The sequence below is a fragment of the Salvelinus namaycush genome, unplaced genomic scaffold (assembly GCF_016432855.1).
Source record: "Salvelinus namaycush isolate Seneca unplaced genomic scaffold, SaNama_1.0 Scaffold3046, whole genome shotgun sequence".
NCBI classification, from domain to species: domain Eukaryota; kingdom Metazoa; phylum Chordata; class Actinopteri; order Salmoniformes; family Salmonidae; genus Salvelinus; species Salvelinus namaycush.
Genome location: NW_024059949.1, coordinates 3,178 through 29,569, shown reverse-complemented (window position 1 = coordinate 29,569; position 26,392 = coordinate 3,178). Strand labels below are relative to the sequence as shown.

The 26,392-nt window shown below is 44.9% G+C and overlaps 1 protein-coding gene across 1 annotated transcript; it reads right to left on the bottom strand.

The window, feature by feature from the left end:
* Positions 1-6,641: 6,641 nt before the first annotated feature.
* Positions 6,642-19,158, bottom strand: LOC120039850 (clusterin-like protein 1). The gene is made up of 11 exons (XM_038985214.1): positions 18,896-19,158; positions 14,015-14,142; positions 13,725-13,873; positions 13,059-13,229; positions 12,798-12,947; positions 8,917-9,211; positions 8,476-8,598; positions 8,226-8,308; positions 8,016-8,147; positions 6,978-7,156; positions 6,642-6,874 (listed from the first exon to the last, which is right to left on the bottom strand). The coding sequence occupies exons 2-11, from the start codon at positions 14,115-14,117 to the stop codon at positions 6,859-6,861; spliced, it is 1,401 nt and encodes a 466-aa protein (XP_038841142.1). The 5' UTR covers positions 14,118-14,142; positions 18,896-19,158; the 3' UTR covers positions 6,642-6,858.
* Between the last annotated feature and the right edge of the window lie 7,234 nt (positions 19,159-26,392).

The following is a 26,392-nucleotide window of genomic DNA, read 5'->3' as shown; positions in this document are numbered from 1 at the left end:
TATCAATATGAACCTCAGCCCCACAACTATCAATATGAACCTCAGCCTCACAAACTATCAATATGAACCTCAGCCCACAACTATCAATATGAACCTCAGCCCCACAACTATCAATATAAACCTCAGCCCCACAACTATCAATATGAACCTCAGCCCCAAACTATCAATATGAACCTCAGCCCCACAACTATCAATATGAACTCCAGGCTCACAACTATCAATATGAACCTCAGCCCCACAACTATCAATATGAACCTCAGCCTCACAACTATCAATATGAACCTCAGCCTCACAACTATCAATATGAACCTCAGCCTCACAACTATCAATATGAACCTCAGCCCCACAACTATCAATATGAACCTCAGCCCCACAACTATCAATATGAACCTCAGCCACACAACTATCAATATGAACCTCAGCCCCACAACTATCAATATGAACCTCAGCCTCACAACTATCAATATGAACCTCAGCCCCACAACTATCAATATGAAACCTCAGCCTCACAACTATCAATATGAACCTCAGCCTCACAACTATCAATATGAACCTCAGCCCCACAACTATCAATATGAACCTCAGCCCCACAACTATCAATATGAACCTCAGCCCCACAACTATCAATATGAACCTCAACCCCACAACTATCAATATGAACCTCAGCCCCACAACTATCAATATGAACCTCAACCCCACAACTATCAATATGAACCTCAGCCTCACAACTATCAATATGAACCTCAGCCTCACAACTATCAATATGAACCTCAGCCTCACAACTATCAATATGAACCTCAACCCCACAACTATCAATATGAACCTCAGCCTCACAACTATCAATATGAACCTCAGCCTCACAACTATCAATATGAACCTCAGCCTCACAACTATCAATATGAACCTCAGCCCCACAACTATCAATATGAACCTCAGCCCCACAACTATCAATATGAACCTCAACCCCACAACTATCAATATGAACCTCAGCCCCACAACTATCAATATGAACCTCAACCCCACAACTATCAATATGAACCTCAGCCTCACAACTATCAATATGAACCTCAGCCTCACAACTATCAATATGAACCTCAGCCTCACAACTATCAATATGAACCTCAACCCCACAACTATCAATATGAACCTCAGCCCCACAACTATCAATATGAACCTCAGCCCCACAACTATCAATATGAACCTCAGCCCCACAACTATCAATATGAACCTCAGCCTCTCAACTATCAATATGAACCTCATCCCCACAACTATCAATATGAACCTCAGCCTCACAACTATCAATATGAACCTCAGCCTCACAACTATCAATATGAACCTCAGCCCCACAACTATCAATATGAACCTCAACCCCACAACTATCAATATGAACCTCAGCCTCACAACTATCAATATGAACCTCAACCCCACAACTATCAATATGAACCTCAGCCTCACAACTATCAATATGAACCTCAGCCTCACAACTATCAATATGAACCTCAGCCTCACAACTATCAATATGAACCTCAGCCTCACAACTATCAATATGAACCTCAGCCTCACAACTATCAATATGAACCTCAGCCCCACAACTATCAATATGAACCTCAGCCCCACAACTATCAATATGAACCTCAGCCCCACAACTATCAATATGAACCTCAGCCCCACAACTATCAATATGAACCTCAGCCCCACAACTATCAATATGAACCTCAGCCCCACAACTATCAATATGAACCTCAGCCCCACAACTATCAATATGAACCTCAGCCCCACAACTATCAATATGAACCTCAGCCCCACAACTATCAATATGAACCTCGGCCCCACAACTATCAATATGAACCTCGGCCCCACAACTATCAATATGAACCTCGGCCTCACAACTATCAATATGAACCTCGGCCCCACAACTATCAATATGAACCTCGGCCCCACAACTATCAATATGAACCTCGGCCCCACAACTATCAATATGAACCTCGGCCCCACAACTATCAATATGAACCTCGGCCCAACAACTATCAATATGAACCTCGGCCCCATAACTATCAATATGAACCTCAACCCCACAACTATCACTATGAACCTCAACCCCACAACTATCACTATGAACCTCAGCCCCACAACTATCAATATGAACCTCAGCCCCACAACTATCAATATGAACCTCAGCCCCACAACTATCAATATGAACCTCAGCCTCACAACTATCAATATGAACCTCAGCCCCACAACTATCAATATGAACCTCAGCCTCACAACTATCAATATGAACCTCAGCCTCACAACTATCAATATGAACCTCAGCCTCACAACTATCAATATGAACCTCAGCCCCACAACTATCAATATGAACCTCAGCCTCACAACTATCAATATGAACCTCAGCCTCACAACTATCAATATGAACCTCAGCCTCACAACTATCAATATGAACCTCAGCCCCACAACTATCAATATGAACCTCAGCCCCACAACTATCAATATGAACCTCAACCCCACAACTATCAATATGAACCTCAGCCCCACAACTATCAATATGAACCTCAGCCCCACAACTATCAATATGAACCTCAACCCCACAACTATCAATATGAACCTCAGCCTCACAACTATCAATATGAACCTCAGCCTCACAACTATCAATATGAACCTCAGCCTCACAACTATCAATATGAACCTCAGCCCCACAACTATCAATATGAACCTCAGCCCCACAACTATCAATATGAACCTCAGCCCCACAACTATCAATATGAACCTCAGCCTCTCAACTATCAATATGAACCTCAGCCTCTCAACTATCAATATGAACCTCATCCCCACAACTATCAATATGAACCTCAGCCTCACAACTATCAATATGAACCTCAGCCTCACAACTATCAATATGAACCTCAGCCCCACAACTATCAATATGAACCTCAACCCCACAACTATCAATATGAACCTCAACCTCACAACTATCAATATGAACCTCAGCCTCACAACTATCAATATGAACCTCAGCCCCACAACTATCAATATGAACCTCAGCCCCACAACTATCAATATGAACCTCAGCCCCACAACTATCAATATGAACCTCAGCCCCACAACTATCAATATTTACCTCAGCCCCACAACTATCAATATGAACCTCAGCCCCACAACTATCAATATGAACCTCGGCCTCACAACTATCAATATGAACCTCGGCCCCACAACTATCAATATGAACCTCGGCCCCACAACTATCAATATGAACCTCGGCCCCACAACTATCAATATGAACCTCGGCCCAACAACTATCAATATGAACCTCAGCCCCATAACTATCAATATGAACCTCAGCCCCACAACTATCAATATGAACCTCAACCCCACAACTATCACTATGAACCTCAGCCCCACAACTATCAATATGAACCTCAGCCCCACAACTATCAATATGAACCTCAGCCCCACAACTATCAATATGAACCTCAGCCTCACAACTATCAATATGAACCTCAGCCCCACAACTATCAATATGAACCTCAGCCTCACAACTATCAATATGAACCTCAGCCTCACAACTATCAATATGAACCTCAGCCCCACAACTATCAATATGAACCTCAGCCCCACAACTATCAATATGAACCTCAGCCTCACAACTATCAATATGAACCTCAGCCTCACAACTATCAATATGAACCTCAGCCTCACAACTATCAATATGAACCTCAGCCTCACAACTATCAATATGAACCTCAGCCCCACAACTATCAATATGAACCTCAGCCCCACAACTATCAATATGAACCTCAACCCCACAACTATCAATATGAACCTCAGCCCCACAACTATCAATATGAACCTCAACCCCACAACTATCAATATGAACCTCAGCCTCACAACTATCAATATGAACCTCAGCCTCACAACTATCAATATGAACCTCAGCCTCACAACTATCAATATGAACCTCAACCCACAACTATCAATATGAACCTCAGCCCCACAACTATCAATATGAACCTCAGCCCCACAACTATCAATATGAACCTCAGCCCCACAACTATCAATATGAACCTCAGCCTCTCAACTATCAATATGAACCTCAGCCTCTCAACTATCAATATGAACCTCAGCCCCACAACTATCAATATGAACCTCAACCCCACAACTATCACTATGAACCTCAGCCCCACAACTATCAATATGAACCTCAGCCCCACAACTATCAATATGAACCTTAGCCCCACAACTATCAATATGAACCTCAGCCCCACAACTATCAATATGAACCTCAGTCCCACAACTATCAATATGAACCTCAGCCTCACAACTATCAATATGAACCTCAGCCTCACAACTATCAATATGAACCTCAGCCTCACAACTATCAATATGAACCTCAGCCCCACAACTATCAATATGAACATCAACCCCACAACTATCAATATGAACCTCAGCCCCACAACTATCAATATGAACCTCAACCCCACAACTATCAATATGAACCTCAGCCCCACAACTATCAATATGAACCTCAACCCCACAACTATCAATATGAACCTCAGCCCCACAACTATCAATATGAACCTCAGCCTCACAACTATCAATATGAACCTCAGCCTCACAACTATCAATATGAACCTCAACCCCACAACTATCAATATGAACCTCAGCCCCACAACTATGAATATGAACCTCAGCCTCACAACTATCAATATGAACCTCAACCCCACAACTATCAATATGAACCTCAGCCTCACAACTATCAATAGAAACCTCAGCCTCACAACTATCAATATGAACCTCAGCCTCACAACTATCAATATGAACCTCAGCCCCACGACTATCAATATGAACCTCAGCCCCACGACTATCAATATGAACCTGAGCCCCACAACTATCAATATGAACCTCAGCCCCACAACTATCAATATGAACCTCAGCCCCACAACTATCAATATGAACCTTAGCCTCACAACTATGAACTTGTTTGTTTGTAGTAGAAATAATAGACCGGGTGTGTGAGTGAATGAGTGTGTGTGTTCATGTGTAGACAATAAAGAGTGTGTTCCTATGACAGAAAAAGTTCTGAGTAGTTAAGTGAAGTGATGAGACCATCCAGCTTCCAGATCCAGGAGGACCAATAGGGATTAACTAACCATAACCCACAGAGGGATCTGATCAAGTCAAATGGTATTTGTCACATGCGCCAAACACAACAGTGTCGACCTTACCGTGAGATGCTTACTTACAATCCCTTACCAACAATGCAGTTCAAGAAAAAGAGTTTAGAAAATATTTACTAAATAAACTAAAGTGATTTAAAAAATAATAATAATAATATTCTAAAAGTAAGATAATTACATGACAACAACGAGGATATATACAGGGGTACCGGTACCGAGTCAATGTGCAGGGGTGCAGTTTAGTTGAGGTAGTTTGTACATGTAGGTGGGGGTAAAGTGACTATGCATAATAAACAGCGAGTAGCAGCAGTGTAAAAACAAAGGCGGGAAGCGGGGTCAATGTAAATAGTCCGGGTGGCCATTTGATGAATTGTTCAGCAGTCTTATGGCTTGGGGGTAGAAGGTGTTAAGGAACCTTTTGGCCCTAGACTTGCCTCTCCAGTACCGCGCGGTAGCAGAGAGAACAGTCTATGGCTTGGGTGACTGGAGTCTTTGACAATTTTTTCTTTCTCTGACACCGCCAAGTATATAGGTCCTGGATGTCAGGGAGCTTGGCCCCAGTGATGTACTAGGCCGTACCCACTACCATCTGTAGCGCCTTACGGTCAGATACCGAGCAGTTGCCATACCGGGCAGTGATGCAACCAGTCAGGATGCTCTCGATGGTGCAGCTGTAGAACCTTTTGAGGATCTGGGGACCCATGCCAAATATTTTCAGTCTCCTGAGGGGAAAAGGTGTTTTCATGCCCTCTTCACAACTGTCTTGGTGTGTTTGGACCATTCTAGTTTGTTGGTGATGTGGACACCAAGGAACTTGAAGCTCTGGGGAGCGTGTTCGGCCCTCCTTTTCCTATAGTCCACGATCAGCTCCTTTGTCTTGCTCACATTGAGGGAGAGGTTGTCTCTGACTTCCTGCCTATATTTGTATTTGTATTTATTATGGATAAGAATTTGTTCTTAACACCTGGCCGTCCTACAATCTAAGCTAGATGCCCTCAATCTCACACAAATCATCATGGAACCTACCAGGTACAACCCCAAATCCGTAACCATGGGCACCCTCTTAGATATCATCCTGACCAACTTGCCCTCTAAATAGACCTCTGCTGTCTTCAACCAGGATCTCAGCGATCACTGCCTCATTGCCTGCGTGCGTACTGGGTCCGCGGTCAAACGACCACCCCTCATCACTGTCAAACACTCCCTAAAACACTTCAGCGAGCAGGCCTTTCTAATCGGCCTGGGCCGGGTATCCTGGAAGGATATTGACCTCATTCCGACAGTAGAGGATGCCTGGTTATTCTTTAAAAGTGCATTCCTCACCATTTTAAATAAGCATGCCCCATTCAAAAAATGTAGAACCAGGAACAGATATAGCTGATCAGCACAAAAAGTTCAGAATGTTTTAAGTTTGAAGCCAAAAAGTCAGTGTTAAATGAAAACGTTGTACTTGAATCGAGCTCCACCTTTTATTGTACAGCATGCAACATGACAACTGGTACTTTGGTTCAATTTTACATGTAATTAATTCCAACATTACAATAAGTTGTCTCGTCAATCTTAAAATGTTCCCTAAACAAATTAATAATAATTTGTTTACAAGCTATATACATTAAATCTAGTGAACAAAAACACACAGCGTACTGTCCACTAACTATGACATGACAGTGAGTGAACTTTCTTCTTAGTCGTCAATGTGTCTGAAAGCAGAAAATAGCTTTAATCAACACAGGCATGTTCAGTGGCGCTATGGAATGTTGTTCGGTAAAAAACGTAGTTTAACGTAGTAATACTATATATTACCTGAACATCTGCTTGTACATCCCCAGGGCCTCCTGAGCGACGAAATGGATAAAGGCGGGGTCCTGCAGCTCCACATCAGCTGGGATGGTCAGGAGAAGAGGAGGAGAGTTTAGGATGTTCAGCTCCACCTTGGTGTCTCCCCTTGACGAGCTGCCTCCATCAACTCCCTCTGACACCACCTGGGTAAAAACAACATACTGGCACCACCTGGGTAAAAACAACAATGTGTTGTGCTCATACTGACACCGAATGGGTAGAAACAACAATATACTGACACCACCTGGGTAGAAACAACAATATACTGACACCACCTGGGTAGAAACAACAATATACTGACACCACCTGGGTAGAAACAACAATATACTGACACCACCTGGGTAGAAACAACAATATACTGACACCACCTGGGTAGAAACACCATACTGACACCACCTGGGTAGAAACAACAATATACTGACACCACCTGGGTAGAAACAACAATATACTGACACCACCTGGGTAGAAACAACAATATACTGACACCACCTGGGTAGAAACACCATACTGACACCACCTGGGTAGAAACAACATTATGCTGTACTAATACTGACACCACCTGGGTAGAAACAACAATATACTGACACCACCTGGGTAGAAACAACAATATACTGACACCACCTGGGTAGAAACAACAATATACTGACACCACCTGGGTAGAAACAACAATATACTGACACCACCTGGGTAGAAACAACAATATACTGACACCACCTGGGTAGAAACAACAATATACTGACACCACCTGGGTAGAAACAACATTATGCTGTACTAATACTGACACCACCTGGGTAGAAACAACATTATGCTGACACCACCTGGGTAGAAACAACATTATGCTGTACTAATACTGACACCACCTGGGTAGAAACAACATTATGCTGTACTAATACTGACACCACAATATAAGCCTGTCTCTAATGCCCCGATTGTTTGTTTGTTTGTCTGTCTGTCTGTCTGTCTGTCTGTCTGTCTGTCTGTCTGTCTGTCTGTCTGTCTCACCTTTCTGATACGGAATATGGTATCAGGTGTGGTGTTGTTGTTGACCATTTCTGTCACCCAGCTGAACTCAGAAGCCATGTTGCTTATCCAGCTCACCGTGTCACTTGTGTGCTGCTGCACAATGCTCAGAACCTGGAGTGATGGATAAAACAGAATGGATGTTATGTTATCCTATGCTCTGTTACGGTATGCTACACAATGCTATGTTACCTCGTTGTACTGCTCCTTAGACATGTCCCGCAGCTGAGACTTCTCATCCAGTTCCACATGCAGCTCCCTCACACTGGGACACTCTGACACACACAGGGGACAGGAGGCAGTTGGAGAGTGTGTGTGTGTGTGTGTGTGTGTGTGTGTGTGTGTGTGTGTGTGTGTGTGTGTGTGTGTGTGTGTGTGTGTGTGTGTGTGTGTGTGTGTGTGTGTGTGTGTGTGTGTGTGTGTGTGTGTGTGTGTGTGTTACCTGTGAGCAGCACCCCTTGGCAGGACTGACACTGGTTCTGCAGCTGCCAGCATTCTGAAGTCTGCCTCCTCAACTCTCTACACAGCTTCATGTTCTGGAGGAAAGGGGGGAACAGCTTCCCCTCTGGACATGAGGAACAGATGATCTGTCATTAACTATTATAGCTATCAATAGGGTTTCTAGTCCTGTGTTGGGTTCGGTTAGGGTTATCTCTTTGTAATAGAACAATATCAATAGGGTTTCTAGTCCTGTGTTGGGTTCGGTTAGGGTTATCTCTTTGTAATAGAACAATATCAATAGGGTTTCTAGTCCTGTGTTGGGTTCGGTTAGGGTTATCTCTTTGTAATAGAACAATATCAATAGGGTTTCTAGTCCTGTGTTGGGTTCGGTTAGGGTTATCTCTTTGTAATAGAACAATATCAATAGGGTTTCTAGTCCTACCTCTCTTCCTCTCCTCCTCCACAACGTCTTTGAGGTCATCAAACACTCTTGTGACCACATCCCCAAAGTCCTCCACAACACTCTTCCCAAAGTTAAAGAAGGAGTCCAGCACCTCCTCCAGCCCCACTCTGTGGATGAAGCCTAAGTCCATCCCCAGGGAGAAGGGGTCCTGGGTAGGCTGTTGGCCCCGGGCCTGGCCTCTGCTCTGGGGGTCAAAGGCCTTCTGGAGGTCCTGGTCCAGTTTACCTTGCAACTTGTCCACCAGCACCACACTGCGCTCAAACAGGGAGCCCACCTAGGAGGGAGAGAACGGGTGAACTGATGCTACCTCACTAGTGAACCGACTCTACCTCAAACAGGGAGCCCACCTAGGAGGGAGAGAACAGGTGAACTGATGCTACCTCACTAGTGAACCGACTCTACCTCAAACAGGGAGCCCACCTAGGAGGGAGAGAACAGGTGAACTGACACTACCTCAAACAGGGAGCCCAACTAGGAGGGAGAGAACAGGTGAACTGACATTACCTCAAACAGGGAGCCCACCTAGGAGGGAGAGAACAGGTGAACTGACGCTACCTCACAGGGAGCCCACCTAGGAGGGAGAGAACAGGTGAACCGACACTACCTCACTAGACAACTGACTCTACCTCACTAGTCAACTGACTCTACCTCACTAGTCAAATGACTCTACCTCACTAGTCAACTGACGCTACCTCACTAGTCAACTGACTCTACCTCACTAGTCAACTGACACTACCTCACTAGTCAACTAACTCTACCTCGCTAGTCAACTGACGCTACCTCACTAGTCAACTAACTCTACCTCACTAGTCAACGGACACTACCTCACTAGTCAACTGACTCTACCGCACGAGTCAACTGACTCTACCTCACTAGTCAACTGACTCTACCTCATTAGTCAACTAACTCTACCTCGCTAGTCAACTGACTCTACCTCGCTAGTCGACTGACTCTACCTCGCTAGTCAACTAACTCTACCTCGCTAGTCGACTGACGCTACCTCGCTAGTCGACTGACGCTACCTCGCTAGTCAACTGACGCTACCTCGCTAGTCAACTGACGCCACCTCGCTAGTCTACTGACGCTACCTCGCTAGTCAACTGACGCCACCTCGCTAGTCTACTGACACTACCTCTCTAGTCTACTGACGCTACCTCACTAGTCAACTGACACTACCTCACTAGTCAACTGACACTACCTCGCAAGTCAACTGACACTACCTCGCTAGTCAACTGACACTACCTCGCTAGTCAACTGACACTACCTCGCTAGTCAACTGACACTACCTCGCTAGTCAACTGACACTACCTCGCTAGTCAACTGACACCACCTCACTAGTCAACTGACACTACCTCGCTAGTCAACTGACACCACCTCACTAGTCAACTGACACCACCTCACTAGTCAACTGACGCTACCTCACTAGTCAACTGACACTACCTCACTAGTCAACTGACACTACCTCGCTAGTCTACTGACGCTACCTCGCTAGTCAACTGACACTACCTCACTAGTCAACTGACTCTACCGCACGAGTCAACTAACTCTACCTCGCTAGTCAACTGACTCTACCTCGCTAGTCGACTGACTCTACCTCGCTAGTCAACTAACTCTACCTCGCTAGTCGACTGACGCTACCTCGCTAGTCGACTGACGCTACCTCGCTAGTCGACTGACGCTACCTCGCTAGTCGACTGACGCCACCTCGCTAGTCTACTGACGCTACCTCACTAGTCTACTGACGCTATCTCACTAGTCAACTGACACTACCTCACTAGTCAACTGACACTACCTCACTAGTCAACTGACACTACCTCGCTAGTCAACTGACACTACCTCGCTAGTCAACTGACACTACCTCGCTAGTCAACTGACACTACCTCGCTAGTCAACTGACACTACCTCGCTGGTCAAATGACACTACCTCGCTAGTCAACTGACACCACCTCGCTAGTCAACTGACACCACCTCGCTAGTCAACTGACACCACCTCGCTAGTCAACTGACACCACCTCGCTAGTCAACTGACACCACCTCACTAGTCAACTGACACCACCTCACTAGTCAACTGACACCACCTCACTAGTCAACTGACGCTACCTCACTAGTCAACTGACGCTACCTCACTAGTCAACTGACACTACCTCGCTAGTCAACTGACTCTACCTCACTAGTCAACAAACTCTACCGCACGAGTCTACTGACACTACCTCGCTAGTCAACTGACGCTACCTCACTAGTCTACTGACGCTACCTCACTAGTCTACTGACACTACCTCACTAGTCTACTGACACTACCTCACTAGTCAACTGACTCTACCGCACGAGTCAACTGACTCTACCTCACTAGTCAACTGACTCTACCTCACTAGTCAACAAACTCTACCGCACGAGTCTACTGACACTACCTCACTACCTCACTAGTCAACTGACACTACCTCACTAGTCAACTGACACTACCTCACTAGTCAACTAACTCTATCTCACTAGTCAACTAACTCTACCTCACTAGTCAACTGACACTACCTCACTAGTCAACTGACACCACCTCACTAGTCAACTGAGACTACCTCACTAGTCAACTGACGCTACCTCGTTAGTCAACTGACACTACCTCACTAGTCTACTGACGCCTTCTCGCTAGTCAACTGACGCTACCTCGCTAGTCTACTGACGCTACCTCACTAGTTAACTGACACTACCTCACTAGTCAACTGACACTACCTCACTAGTCAACTGACACTACCTCACTAGTCAACTGACTCTACCGCACGAGTCAACTGACTCTACCTCACTAGTCAACTGACTCTACCTCACTAGTCAACAAACTCTACCGCACGAGTCTACTGACACTACCTCACTACTTCGCTAGTCAACTGACGCTACCTCACTAGTCTACTGACGCTACCTCACTAGTCTACTGACACTACCTCACTAGTCAACTGACTCTACCGCACGAGTCAACTGACTCTACCTCACTAGTCTACTGACGCTACCTCACTAGTCTACTGACACTACCTCACTAGTCAACAAACTCTACCGCACGAGTCTACTGACACTACCTCACTACCTCACTAGTCAACTGACACTACCTCACTAGTCAACTGACACTACCTCACTAGTCAACTGACACTACCTCACTAGTCAACTGACACTACCTCACTAGTCAACTGACTCTACCTCGCTAGTCAACTGACTCTACCTCGCTAGTCAACTGACGCTACCTCGCTAGTCTACTGACTCTACCTCGCTAGTCTACTGACTCTACCTCGCTAGTCTACTGACTCTACCTCGCTAGTCTACTGACGCTACCTCGCTAGTCTACTGACGCTACCTCGCTAGTCTACTGACTCTACCTCACTAGTCAACTGACCCTACCTCACTAGTCTACTGACACTACCTCACCAGTCTACTGACACTACCTCACTAGTCAACTGACACTACCTCACTAGTCAACTGACACTACCTCACTAGTCAACTGACACTACCTCACCAGTCTACTGACACTACCTCACTAGTCTACTGACTCTACCTAGCTAGTCTACTGACACTACCTCACTAGTCAACTGACGCTACCTCACTAGTCAACTGGCGCTACCTCACTAGTCAACTGACGCTACCTCACCAGTCTACTGACACTACCTCACTAGTCAACTGGCGCTACCTCACTAGTCAACTGACGCTACCTCACCAGTCTACTGACACTACCTCACTAGTCTACTGACTCTACCTCGCAAGTCAACTGACTCTACCTGGCTCATCAAACAAGATGGATAAACAGAATAAACTGACAATGAGGACAATGGAAATTGACTTCCGACTTAGTGGTGAAATTTTCTGTAGATGGACTTGTCCAGTACCTTGGCGATGAGGCTGTTGAAGGAGTCTTCTATGCGAACTACCTCCCTGTCGGGTTTATCAGCACTCTGGTTCACCAACATATCTCCATCTAGAGGACGTGGGTCTCTCTGGCCGAACCGAGACGACACCCTGCGGAAGAAGTTCTCTACCTGGCCAGCGGGAGGGTGATAGGTGAGGTGAGGTTAATTTAGTGTGTGTGTGTGTGTGTGTGTGTGTGTGTGTGTGTGTGTGTGTGTGTGTGTGTGTGTGTGTGTGTGTACCTTGGCCTGGAAGGAGCTGAAGCCCTGTCTGCATGTGGAGGTGTAGAAGGTCTTACACGCGTCCTCCAGACACAGCCAACACGCCTCCCATTCCTCCTTTAGAGACTCCTGGCACTGATGCTCCGCCTCCTCCAGCTTTAGCTCCACCTCCTGGTATAGCTGGGCCGCACCCTAATGGACAACAACAATACTATTTAACCTCTGATCTCTAACCCTGATCTCTGACATCTAGTGCTCTGAACATAGCCACTTTGGTCCACCACCTAAACCTTAAGCTAAGATTCACCACAAACTCTAGAAGGTAAAGACGGACCCCAAACCCTAAAATGTAAATATGGCCTTCAAACCCTAGAAGATAAATATGGCCTTCAAACCCTAGAAGATAAATATGGCCTTCAAACCCTAGAAGATAAATATGGCCTTCAAACCCTAGAACGTAAAGATGGCCTTCAAACCCTAGAAGATAAATATGGCCTTCAAACCCTAGAACGTAAAGATGGCCTTCAAACCCTAGAAGGTAAATATGGCCTTCAAACCCTAGAACGTAAAGATGGCCTTCAAACCCTAGAAGATAAATATGGCCTTCAAACCCTAGAATGTAAAGATGGCCTTCAAACCCTAGAACGTAAAGATGGCCTTCAAACCTTAGAAGGTAAAGATATGTACCTTCTTCTTGTCACTGCTGTGTCGGAGAGACTTCATCAGGTCTTCATGTTTCTCCTCATTCTTCACCAGCACCTCCTTCATCTGTTTCACTCCATACAGAGCTCTCCTCACCTCCTCATCCACCAGCTGCTCCCCAACATCAGACAGCTCTGAGAGACAGAAGGAGGGATGGGTATGTGACGAAAGGGTGTGTGTGTGTGTGTGTGTGTGTGTGTGTGTGTGTGTGTGTGTGTGTGTGTGTGTGTGTGTGTGTGTGTGTGTGTGTGTGTGTGTGTGTGTGTTAGACTCACGCTTCAGGGTGTCCTCTGAGATGCCTGCTGCAGGGTCTTCTGCTGCGAATTGCAAGATCCCCAATGACATCACCAACACAACCCATCCAATCAGAAACCTCATCTTGTCTGATCACAGGAAGCTCAGTCTGGAAGAGAAGAAACCATGAAATACTGGAGGCAGTTACTTTTACTTCCGCAACTATATGCCAAGTGACACACACACACACACACACACACACACACACACACACACACACACACACACACACACACACACACACACACACACACACACACACACACACACACACACACACACACAATGGTGTAATTAAACTGCCAGATTTTTATGGGGACTTATTATTATGCTAATTCCATTTCAACAGGGCCGCAGAAATCGACTCCAGGAGGTTAAGGGCTCGATTCAATCCGGATCGAGGAAGTTCAGCATTACAGCGTGATTGACATTTAAAAGCATTGTTCCCACGTTAGCTGAGACTGGATTCACGGTATGTCGGCTCAATCGGAAATTACCTTTACATAACTATTGCGCAATCTGCATCGCTTCAGCGATCCAGATTGAATAGAGCCCTTAATCTAATCCTGTGAGTTAACAGGATTTAGATTTGAGGTTGAGCTGGTAAACATCCCTTTTCCAGACAGAACTTGGTAGAGCCACACTATACAACAGGACTGGATTAGTACAGTGTGACGAGAACAACAGCAGTTTAGTGGAATTTATTTAACTTATTGGTTGATGGTTAGTTTAGTTAAGGTTATTCAGTAGAACAGTAGAATACTAACAAAGGACGACAAAGGAGTGAAACAGCTTTAGGGTTTGGCGACAGGTAAGATTAGAGGTTTAGGGGTCCCCTAAACTTAACCCAACCTCATGGAAACACTAGGTCTCTCTCTGACTGACATCATAATTCTGTTTACTGTTCCTCGAGTTATCTGGAGCTACCTATCCACTTCTGTCTCCAACTCGTTACACAATCATTATATCCATGTGAACAAAACTCAACTACTGTAGCTCACCCTCCATTTGGAAAATCTGACCACAACTCTACCCTCCTGATTCCTGCTTACAAGCAAAAACTCAAACAGGAAGTACCAGTGACGCTCTCAATACGGAAGTGGTCCGATGAAGCGGACACTAAGCTACAGGACTGTTTCACTAGCACAGACTGGAATATGTTCTGGGATTCATCCGATGGCATTGAGGAATTTACCTCATCAGTCACTGTCTTCATTAATAAGTGCATTGACGACATCGTTCCCACAGTGTCAGGAAGTACATATCCCAACCAGAAGCCATGGATTACAGGCAACATCCGCACTGAGCTAAAGCTGCCGCTTTCAAGGAGTGGGACACTAATCTGTATGCTTATAAGAAATCCCGCTACACCCTCCGACAAACTTTCAAACAGGCAAAGCATCAATACAGAACTGAGATCAAATCCTACTACACCGGCTCTGATGCTCGTTGGATGTGGCAGGGCTTGCAAACTATCACGGATTATAAAGGGAAGCCCAGCCACGAGCTGTCTAGTGACGCGAGCCGACAAGACAAGCTAAATGCCTTCTATGCTTGCTTCGAGGCAAGCAACAATGAAATATGTATGAGAGCAACAGCTGTTCTCGACGGCTGTGTGATCACGCGCTCTGTTGCCGATGTAAGAACTTTATACAGGTCAACATTCACTAGGCCGCAGGGCCAGACGGATTTCAAGGACGCGTACTCTGAGCATGGGCTGACCAGCTGGCAAGTGTCTTCACTAACATTTTCCACCTCTATCTGACCTAGTCTGTAATACCCATGTTTTAAGCAGACCACCATAGGTCCTATGTCCAAGAATGCCAAGGTAACCTGTCTAAATGACTACCGACCCAGAGCACTTACATCTGTAGCCTTGAAGAGCTTTGAAAAGCTGGTCATGCCTCACATCAACACCATCATCCCAGAAACCCTAGACCCACTCCAATTTGCATACCGCCCCAACAGATCCACAGATGACACAATCTCTATTGCACTCCACACTGCCCTTTCTCACCAGGACAAAAGGAACACCTACGTGAGAATACTGTTCATTGACTACAGCTCAGCTTTCAACACCATAGTGCCCTCCAAGCTCGTCACTAAGCTAAGGTCCCTTGGACTGAACACATCCCTCTGCAACTGGATCCTGGACTTCCTGATGGAAAGCGGTGGTAAGGGTATAATAGGCAACAACACATCCGCCACTCTGACCCTCAACACGGGGGCCCCTCAGATGTGCGTGCTTTTTCCCCTCCTTCATTCCCTGTTCACCCACGACTCCAACACCATAATCAAGTTTGCCGAAGACACAACGGTGGTTGGCTTGATCACAGACAATGAGACTATAGGGAGGAGGGCAAAGACCTGGCAGTGTGGTGCCAGACCAGCAACCTCTCTCTCAGCGTCATAACAGAAAGGAGCTTATCGTGGACTACAGGAAATGGAGGGTCGAACACAACCCCATTTACATCGAAGGGGCTGTAGTGGAGCGGATAATGGAGCGGGTGGAGAGCTTCAAGTTCCTCGGTGTCCACATCGCTAAGGACCTATCATGGTCCAAACACAGCAACACAGTCATAAAGAGGGCACGACAACGCCTCTTCTCCTTCAGGAGGATGAAAAGCTTTGGCATGGGACCTCTGATCCTCAAAAAGTTCTACAGCTGGACCATATGTGTTTGTATTTATTATGGACGCCCATTAGTTCCTGCCAAGGCAGCAGTTACTCTTCCTGGGGTTTATTATGGATCCCTATCAGTTCCTACCAAGGCAGCAGCCACTCTTCCTGGAGTTTATTCTGGATCCCCATTAGTTCCTGTCAAGGCAGCAGCTACTCCTCCTGGGGTTTATTATGGATCCCCATTAGTTCCTGCCAAGTCAGCAGCTACTCTTCCTGAGGGTTTATTATGGATCCCCATTAGCTGATGCCAAGGTCGCAGCTACTCTTCCTGGGGTTTATTATGGATCCCCATCAGTTCCTGCCAAAGCAGCAGCTACTCTTCCTGGGGTTTATTATGGATCCCCATTAGTTCCTGCCAAGGCAGCAGCTACTCTTCCTGGGGTTTATTATGGATCCCCATTAGTTCCTGTCAAGGCAGCAGCTACTCTTCCTGGAGTTTATTATGGATCCCCATTAGTTCCTGTCAAGGCAGCAGCTACTCTTCCTGGGGTTTATTATGGATCCCCATTAGTTCCTACCAAGGCAGCAGCCACTCTTCCTGGAGTTTATTCTGGATCCCCATTAGTTCCTGTCAAGGCAGCAGCTACTCCTCCTGGGGTTTATTATGGATCCCCATTAGTTCCTGCCAAGTCAGCAGCTACTCTTCCTGAGGGTTTATTATGGATCCCCATTAGCTGATGCCAAAGCAGCAGCTACTCTTCCTGGGGTCCGGCAAAAGGAAGGCAGTTGTACAATTAAAAACATTACAATACATTCATTGCAGAATTCACAACACACTAAGTGTGTGCCCTCAGGCCCTACTCCACTACCACATATCTACAACGCAAAATCCATGTGTACGTGTGTGTATAGTGCGTATGATATTGTGTGTGTATACATGTGTCTGAGAGCTGGTTGTCTGGCCGCATCACCGCTTTGTACGGCAACTGCTCGGCATCCGACCGCAAGGCGCTACAGAGTAGCATACGGCCCAGTACATCATTGGGGCTAAGCTTCCTGCCATCCAGGACATCTATACCTGGTGTCAGAGGAAGGACCTAAAAATGGCCAAAGACTCCAGCCACCCTGGTCATAGACTGTTCTCTCTGCTACCACACGGCAAGCAGTACCAGAGTGCCAAGTCTAGATCCAAAAGACTTCTTAACAACTTCTACCCCAAAGCCATTAGACTCCTGAACAGCTAATCAAATGGCTACCCGGACTATTTGCATTGTCCCACCCCACCCCTTTTTTACGCTGCTGCTACTCTTCCTTATTATCCATGCATATTCACTTTACCTCGAGCTACATGCACATAGTATTTTTATTTTATTTATTTATTTTAGTATATAACTTTCTTAACCCTTATTTTTCTTAAACCTGCATTGTTGTTAAGGGCTTGTAAGTAAGCATTTCAATGTAAGGTCTACACCAGTTGTATGTGAAAGGTGCATGTGAAAAATTAAATTTGATTTGATTTGAAGAGACTGTGAAGGATTCTGAATGGGTGTAGACAAAGAAAATCTCTCCAGTAGGTCTGCCAAAACATTCAAGGGCCATTTTCTCAAGAGGGTTTGCAGTTTTATTAACTTTCAAAGCAGAATGACTTTCCCATTGTTCCTCAACTGCAGTGTATGATTACCATTTTCTAGCTCCAAGTCTCTACTTTTATCCAACGGAAAAAACACCATTTCAAATATTGCAACACAGGACCGAATCGAGCTGGTCGGTCACTACTGTAGTTACCTCAGGTCCATTCCAGTAGAATAGTCAGCTACTGTATCAGGTAGTTTTTTTCCAGCACTACAACATCTCACTGGTATTCATCTTGTTGTGTTTGATGACAGTAGGTAATGTGCCCCCAAGACAACAATCAACAATCCCTCTCATATTCGCATGTACACATACTGCCTCGTTCTGCCGCTCTGACATTGCTCGCAGAATATTTCTATATTTTTTCAATTTCTGTGTATTGTTGTGAAATTGTTAAATATTACTGTTATAAACTGTACTACTGCACTGTTAGAATTAGAAACACAAGCATTTCGCTACACCCGCAATAACATCCGCTTAACACGTATGTGACAAATAACATTAGATTTGATTTTGACAACAACCAACCTCTCCCTGTCATATTCACATGTACACATACTGCCCCAAGGACATCATGGGACAGTATGTGTATTCAGTATTCTACTCACCAGTAGAAGCTAGCAGGTTGTTGTCCTTGGTATTGAGTAGTGTGTTTCTGATGTACTGTGTCCCCGTGTGTGTGTTTACTGTTCTGTAGGGATTGTGCTGTTGATCTGTACTTGTCCTGTTCCACTTCTGCTGTTCCAGACTGGACGGTTGTAATCCTATTAGTTTCTTTATCACCTCATGGTCACAGATAATCCACTAGTCAACACATATAGGGTTGATTTCCTGGACACAGATTAAGTATTGGATTAAGAAGAACTTTCAATAGAGAATCCATAAAAAATGCTATTTAGTCTACGATTACAGCTTTTTAGTCCAGGAATCGGTGCGCCCCTACGTAAGAACAAGCTATACGTGCTAAAGTCCAACCTAAAATATTTAATAGAAAAACCAAAACCTGTAACACCTTCCCCCTTATGACAACAAATATATATTGTCACAACCAACAGAAAAAAACTTCCATTGCACAACATAATCAACTTAAAAGCATCGCTACTCAAATGTGTCGCCTTCTCCATTATAAACCAGCTTCATCGGGATAGGGGGCGGTGTTTCCACTTTGAACAAATTGCGTGCCCAAACGAAATTTCCCCACCTGTGGACGTCGGGCCCTCATACCACCCTCATGGAGTCTGTTTCTGACCGTTTGAGCAGACACATGCACATTTGTGGCCTGCTGGAGGTCATTTTGCAGGGCTCAGGCAGTGCTCCTCCTGCTCAAAGGCGGAGGTAGCGGTCCTGCTGCTGGGTTGTTGCCCTCCTACGGGCTCCTCCACGTCTCCTGATGTACTGGCCTGTCTCCTGGTAGCGCCTCCATGCTCTGGACACTACGCTGACAGACACAGAAAACCTTCTTGCCACAGCTCGCATTGATGTGCCATCCTGGATGAGCTGCACTACCTGAGCCACTTGTGTGGGTTGTAGACTCCGTCTCATGCTACCACTAGAGTAAGAGCACCGCCAGCATTCAAAAGTGACCAAAACATCAGCCAGGAAGCATAGGAACTGAGAAGTGGTCTGTGGTCACCACCTGCAGAATCACTCCTTTATTGGGGGTGTCTTGCTAATTGCCTATAATTTCCACCTTTTGTCTATTCCATTTGCACAACAGCATGTGACATTTATTGTCAATCAGTGTTGCTTCCTAAGTGGACAGTTTGATTTCACAGAAGTGTGATTGACTTGGAGTTACATTGTGTTGTTTAAGTGTTCCCTTTATTTTTTTGAGCAGTGTATATATATGCATATTATCAAACAAAACATAAATGTATTGTGTAACATGATGTTATATGACTCATCGGATGAAGAATTTCAAAGGTTAGTGATTAATTCTATCTCTATTTGGGGGTTTTGTGAAAGCTACCTGTGCTGTGAAAGAAATATCTGTGCTTTTTTGTATTTGGTGGTGAGCTAACATAAATATACGTGGTGTTTTCGCTGTAAAACATTTAAAAATCGGACATGTTGGCTGGATTCACAAGATGTTTATCTTTCATTTGCTGTATTGGACTTGTTAGGGTTAGGGTTATTTCTAAAAAACATTTTTGAATTTCGCGCGCTGCCTTTTCAGTGGAATGTGGGGGCCGGGGATAGACAGGTTAATCATTAAATCCAAGACAAAAACAGCCATATGTTTTTCTAAATACAGTACCAGTCAAAGGTTTGGACACACCAACTAATTTAAGGGTTTTTCATTACTTTTTACTATTGTCTACATTGTAGAACAATAGTGAAGACATCAAACTATGAAATAACACATATGGAATCATGTAGTAACCAAAATAGTGTTAACATCTCTGGGATATGTGGGACACTAACGTCCCACTTGGCCAAAAGCCAGTAAAAATGCAGAGCGCCAAATTTAAATAAATTACTATAAAAATCTAACTTTCATGAAATCACACATGCAATACACCAAATTAAAGCTACACTTGTTGTGAATCCAGCCAACATGTCAGATTTAAAATAGACTTTTCCGCGAAAGCAAACGATGCTATTATCTGAGGATAGCACCATAGTAAACAAAGAGAGAGAAGCATATTTCAACCCTGCAGGCGCGACACAAAAAAGCAGTAATAAAAATATAATTCATGCCTTACCTTTGACGAGCTTCTGTTGTTGGCACTCCAATATGTCCCATAAACATCACAAATGGTCCTTTTGTTCGATTAATTCCATCGATATATATATCCAAAATGTCAATTTATTTGGCGCGTTTGATCCAGAAAAACACCGGTTCCAACTTGTGCAACGTGACTACAAAATACAAAATATGTACGGCAGGACCAAATCGGGAAGATAGGTAGGAGAATGCCCATGTAACATTTTGTAGGTCAGCAGTAAAACCTTGAAATCAGCCCTAGCCTTAACAGGAAGCCAGTATAGAGAGGTTCTATCTCCCGGGTGGCGCAGTGGTCTAGGGCACTGCATCGCAGTGCTAGCTGCGCCACCAGAGTCTCTGGGTTCGCGCCCAGGCTGGGCTGGGTTCGCGCCCAGGCTCTGTCGCAGCCGGCCGCAACCGGGAGGTCCGTGGGGCGACGCACAATTGGCATAGCGTCGTCCGGGTTAGGGAGGGTTTGGCCGGTAGGGATATCCTTGTCTCAGTATGTAAAAAAATGTAATAAAATGTATGCACTCCTACTGTAAGTCGCTCTGGATAAGAGCGTCTGCTAAATGACTAAAATGTAAATGTAAAAAATGTTCTAGTCAAGATTCTAGCAGCCGTGTTTAGCACTAACTGAAGTTTATTCAGTGTTTTATCCGGGCAGCCGGAAAGTAGAGCATTGCAGTAGTCTCACCTAGAAGTGACAAAAGCATGGATACATTTTTCTGCATAATTTTTGGACAGAAAGTTTCTGATTTTTGCAATGTTACGTAGATGGAAAGAAGCTGTCCTTGAAACCGTCTTGATATGTTCGTCAAAAGAGAGATCAGGGTCCAGAGTAACACCGAGGTCCTTCACAGTTTTATTTGAGACGACTGTACCACCATCAAGATTAATTGTCAGATTCAACAGAAGATCTCTTTGTTTCTTGGGACATAGAACAAGCATCTCGGTTTTGTCCGAGTTTAAAAGTAGAACATTTGCCGCCATCCACTTCCTTATGTCTGAAACATAGGCTTCCCGGGAGGGCAATTTTGGGTCTTCACCATGTTTCATCGAAATGTACAGCTGTGTGTCGTTCACATAGCATTGAAAGTTAACGGTATGTTTCAGAATGACATCCCCAAGAGGTAAAATATATAGTGAAAACAAGTGGTCCTAAAACGGAGCCTTGAGGAACACCAAAATTTACAGTTGATTTGTCAGAGGACAAACCCTCTAAAGAGACAAACTGATATCTTTCCGAAAGATAAGATCTAAACCAGGCCAGAACTTGTCCATGTAGACCAATTTGGGTTTCCAATCTCTACCATAAATTGTGGTGATCGATGGTATCAAAAGCAGCACTAAGGTCTAGGAGCACGAGGACAGATGCAGGGCCTCGGTCTGATGCCATTAAAATGTAATTTACCACCTTCACAAGTGCAGTCTCAGTGCAACAGCCCCAGACTGAGGTGTTGGCCTGTAGATCCGATGCAGGAGGTGTGAGCCCCAGACCGAGGTGTTGGCCTGTAGATCCGATGCAGGAGGTGTGAGCCCCAGACTGAGGTGTTGGCCTGTAGATCCGATGCAGGAGGTGTGAGCCCCAGACTGAGGTGTTGGCCTGTAGATCCGATGCAGGAGGTGTAAGCCCCAGACTGAGGTGTTGGCCTGTAGATCCGATGCAGGAGGTGTAAGCCCCAGACTGAGGTGTTGGCCTGTAGATCCGATGCAGGAGGTGTGAGCCCCAGACCGAGGTGTTGGCCTGTAGATCCGATGCAGGAGGTATGAGCCCCAGACTGAGGTGTTGGCCTGTAGATCCGATGCAGGAGGTGTGAGTCCCAGACTGAGGTGTTGGCCTGTAGATCCGATGCAGGAGGTGTGAGCCCCAGACTGAGGTGTTGGCCTGTAGATCCGATGCAGGAGGTGTGAGCCCAAGGCTGATGTGATGTCCTGTAGATCCGATGAAGGAGGTGTGAGCCCCAGACTGAGGTGTTGGCCTGTAGATCCGATGCAGGAGGTGTGAGCCCCAGACTGAGGTGTTGGCCTGTAGATCCGATGCAGGAGGTGTGAGCCCCAGACCGAGGTGTTGGCCTGTAGATCCGATGCAGGAGGTGTGAGCCCCAGACTGAGGTGTTGGCCTGTAGATCCGATGCAGGAGGTGTGAGCCCCAGACCGAGGTGTTGGCCTGTAGATCTGATGCAGGAGGTGTGAGCCCCAGACTGAGGTGTTGGCCTGTAGATCCGATGCAGGAGGTGTGAGCCCCAGACCGAGGTGTTGGCCTGTAGATCCGATGCAGGAGGTATGAGCCCCAGACTGAGGTGTTGGCCTGTAGATCCGATGCAGGAGGCGTGAGCCCCAGACTGAGGTGTTGGCCTGTAGATCCGATGCAGGAGGTGTGAGCCCCAGACTGACGTGTTGGCCTGTAGATCCGATGCAGGAGGTGTGAGCCCCAGACTGAGGTGTTGGCCTGTAGATCCGATGCAGGAGGTGTGAGCCCCAGACAGAGGTGTTGGCCTGTAGATCCGATGCAGGAGGTGTGAGCTCCATTATCTATTACAGGATGTCTTAGACATTTTGCAGAACCTGGGAGAGCTATTATATACTGTACTCTGTACCAACTTCTGCCTACAATTGTATTACTAAAGGAGTATTTTAATACTTAAATTCCTGACATTTAATCCTAGTAAAAATTCCCTGTCTTAGGTCAATTAGGATCACCACTTTATTTTAAGAATGCGAAATGTCAGAATAATAGTAGAGAGAATGATTTATTTCAGCTTTTATTTCTTTCATCACTTTCCCAGTGAGTCAGAATTTTACATACTGTACACTCAATTGTTATTTGGTAGCATTGCCTTTAAATTGTTTAACTTGGGTCAAACGTTTTTGTCACACCCTGGCCTTTGTTATATTGATTTTCTTTATTAGTTTAGTTAGGTCAGGGTGTGACATGGGGGATGTTTGTGTGTTTTGTCTAGTTTAGGGTGTGGGTAATTGTCTATGTTCTATGTTGCATGTGTGCACTTAGTTCGTTTTAGCTTCACGATCGTTTGTTTTTTGTTCGTTTAATAAGTGTTTGTTTTTTCTTCATTAAAAGAAGATGTCTTTTTTCCACGCTGCGCCTTGGTCCACTCATTCGTCTCATAACGATCGTGACAGTTTTGGGTAGCCTTCCACAAGCTTCCCACAATAAGTTGGGTGAATTTTGGCCCATTCCTCCTGACAGAGCTGGTGTAACTGAGTCAGGTTTGTAGGCCTCCTTGCTCGCACACGCTTTTTCAGTTCTGCCCACAAATTTTCTATAGGATTGAGGTCAGGGCTTTGTGATGGCCACTCCAATACCTTGACTTTGTTGTCCTTAAGCCATTTTGCCACAACTTTGGAAGTATGCTTGGGGTCATTGTCCATTTGGAAGACCCATTTGCGACCAAGCTTTAACTTCCTGACTGATGTCTTGAGATGTTGCTTCAATATATCCAAATAATTTTCCTTCCTCAAGTAGCCATCTATTTTGTGAAGGGCACCAGTCCCTCCTGCAGCAAAGCACCCCCACAACATGATGCTGCCACCCTCGTGCTTTACGGTTGGGATTATGTTCTTCGGCTTGCAAGCCTCACCCTTTTTCCTCCAAACATAACGATGGTCATTATGGACAAACAGTTCTATTTTTGTTTCATCAGACCAGAGGACGTTTCTCCAAAAAGTACAATCTTTGTCCCTATGTGCAGTTAGTTGCAAACCGTAGTCAGGCTTTTTTTATGGCGGTTTTGGAGCAGTGGCTTCTTCTTTGCTAAGCGGCCTTTCAGGTTATGTTGATATAGGACTCGTTTTATTGTGGATATAGATACTTTTGTACCTGTTTCCTCCAGCATCTTCACAAGGTCCTTTGCTGTTGTTCTGGGATTGATTTGCACTTTTCGCACCAAAGTACGTTCATCTCTAGGAGACAGAAGGTGTCTCCTTCTTGAGCGGTATGACGGCTGCGTGGTCCCATGGTGTTTATACTTGCGTACTATTGTTTGTACAGATGAACGTGGTACCTTCAGGCGTTTGGAAATTGCTCCCAAGGATGAACCAGACTTGTGGAGGTCTACAATTTTTTTTCTGAGGTCTTGGCTGATTTCATTTGATTTTCCCATGATGTCAAGCAAAGAGGCACTGAGTTTGAAGGTAGGCCTTGAAGGTAGGCCTCATACACTTCCAATTGACTAAAATGATGTCTATTAGCCTATCAGAAGCTTCTAAAGCCATGACATCATTTTCTGGAACTTTTCAAGCTGTTTAACGGCACAGTCAATTTAGTGTATGTAAACTTCTGACCCATTGGAATTGTGATATAGTGAATTATAATTGAAATAATCTGTCTAAACAATTGTTGGAAAAAATACTGGTGTCATGCTCAAAGTAGATGTCCTAACCGACTTGCCAAAACAATATTGTTTTAACAAGAAATTTGTGGAGTGGTTGAAAAACAAGTTTTAATGACTCCAACCTAAGTGTATGTAAACTTCAGACTTCAACTGTACACACAATACCCCATAATGACAAAGAGAAAACAAGTTTTTAGATATTTTTCCACATTTATTAAAAATAAAATAAATAAATACCTTATTTACATAAGTTTTCAGACTCTTTGCTATGAGACTCGAAATTGAGCTCATTTTTTCACCTTTATTTAACCAGGTAGGCTAGTTGAGAACACCTTTATTTAACCAGGTAGGCTAGTTGAGAACAAGTTCTCATTTACAACTGCGACCTGGCCAAGATAAAGCAACGCAGTGATACACAAACAACAACACAGAGTTACACATGGAATAAACAAACATACAGTCAATAATACAATAGAAAAAAATAGTATATTTACAGTGTGTGTGTCACGCTCGTCTTCCTCCTCTTCTGAGGAGGAGTAGTAAGAAGGATCGGAGGACCAAAATGCAGCGTGGTCGGTATCCATTTTAATAAGGATACTTGAACAACAAAGAACAAAACAATAAACGGACAAACGAACGAAAACGCAACAGTCCCGTATGGTGACATACAAAAAGACACAGAAACAGGAACAATCACCCACAACCCACAATACAAAACAGGATACCTAAATATGGTTCCCAATCAGAGACAACGACTAACACCTGCCTCTGATTGAGAACCATATCAGGCCAAACACATAGAAATAGACAAACTAGACATACAACATAGAATGCCCACTCAGATCACACCCTGACCAGACAAAACATACAAACATACAAAGCAAACTATGGTCAGGGCGTGACAGTGTGCAAATGGCGTGAGGAGGTAGGCAATAAATAGGCCATAGTAGCGAAGTTATTCACAATTTAGCAGATTAACACTGGAGTGATAAATGAGCAGATGATGATGTGCAAGTAGAGATACTGGTGTGCAAAAGAGCAGA

What these genes read in the sequence shown, in the direction of transcription:
- LOC120039850 (XM_038985214.1), bottom strand. Translation starts at nt 14,117, where the DNA reads ATGAGGTTTCTGATTGGATGGGTTGTGTTGGTGATGTCATTGGGGATC. An exon ending in ACAGCAGTGACAAGAAGAAG is followed by an intron (nt 13,230 to 13,724) that starts GTACATATCTTT and finishes GTTGTCCATTAG; the next exon opens with GGTGCGGCCCAGCTATACCA. An exon ending in CCATATTCCGTATCAGAAAG is followed by an intron (nt 7,157 to 8,015) that starts GTGAGACAGACA and finishes GTTTTTACCCAG; the next exon opens with GTGGTGTCAGAGGGAGTTGA.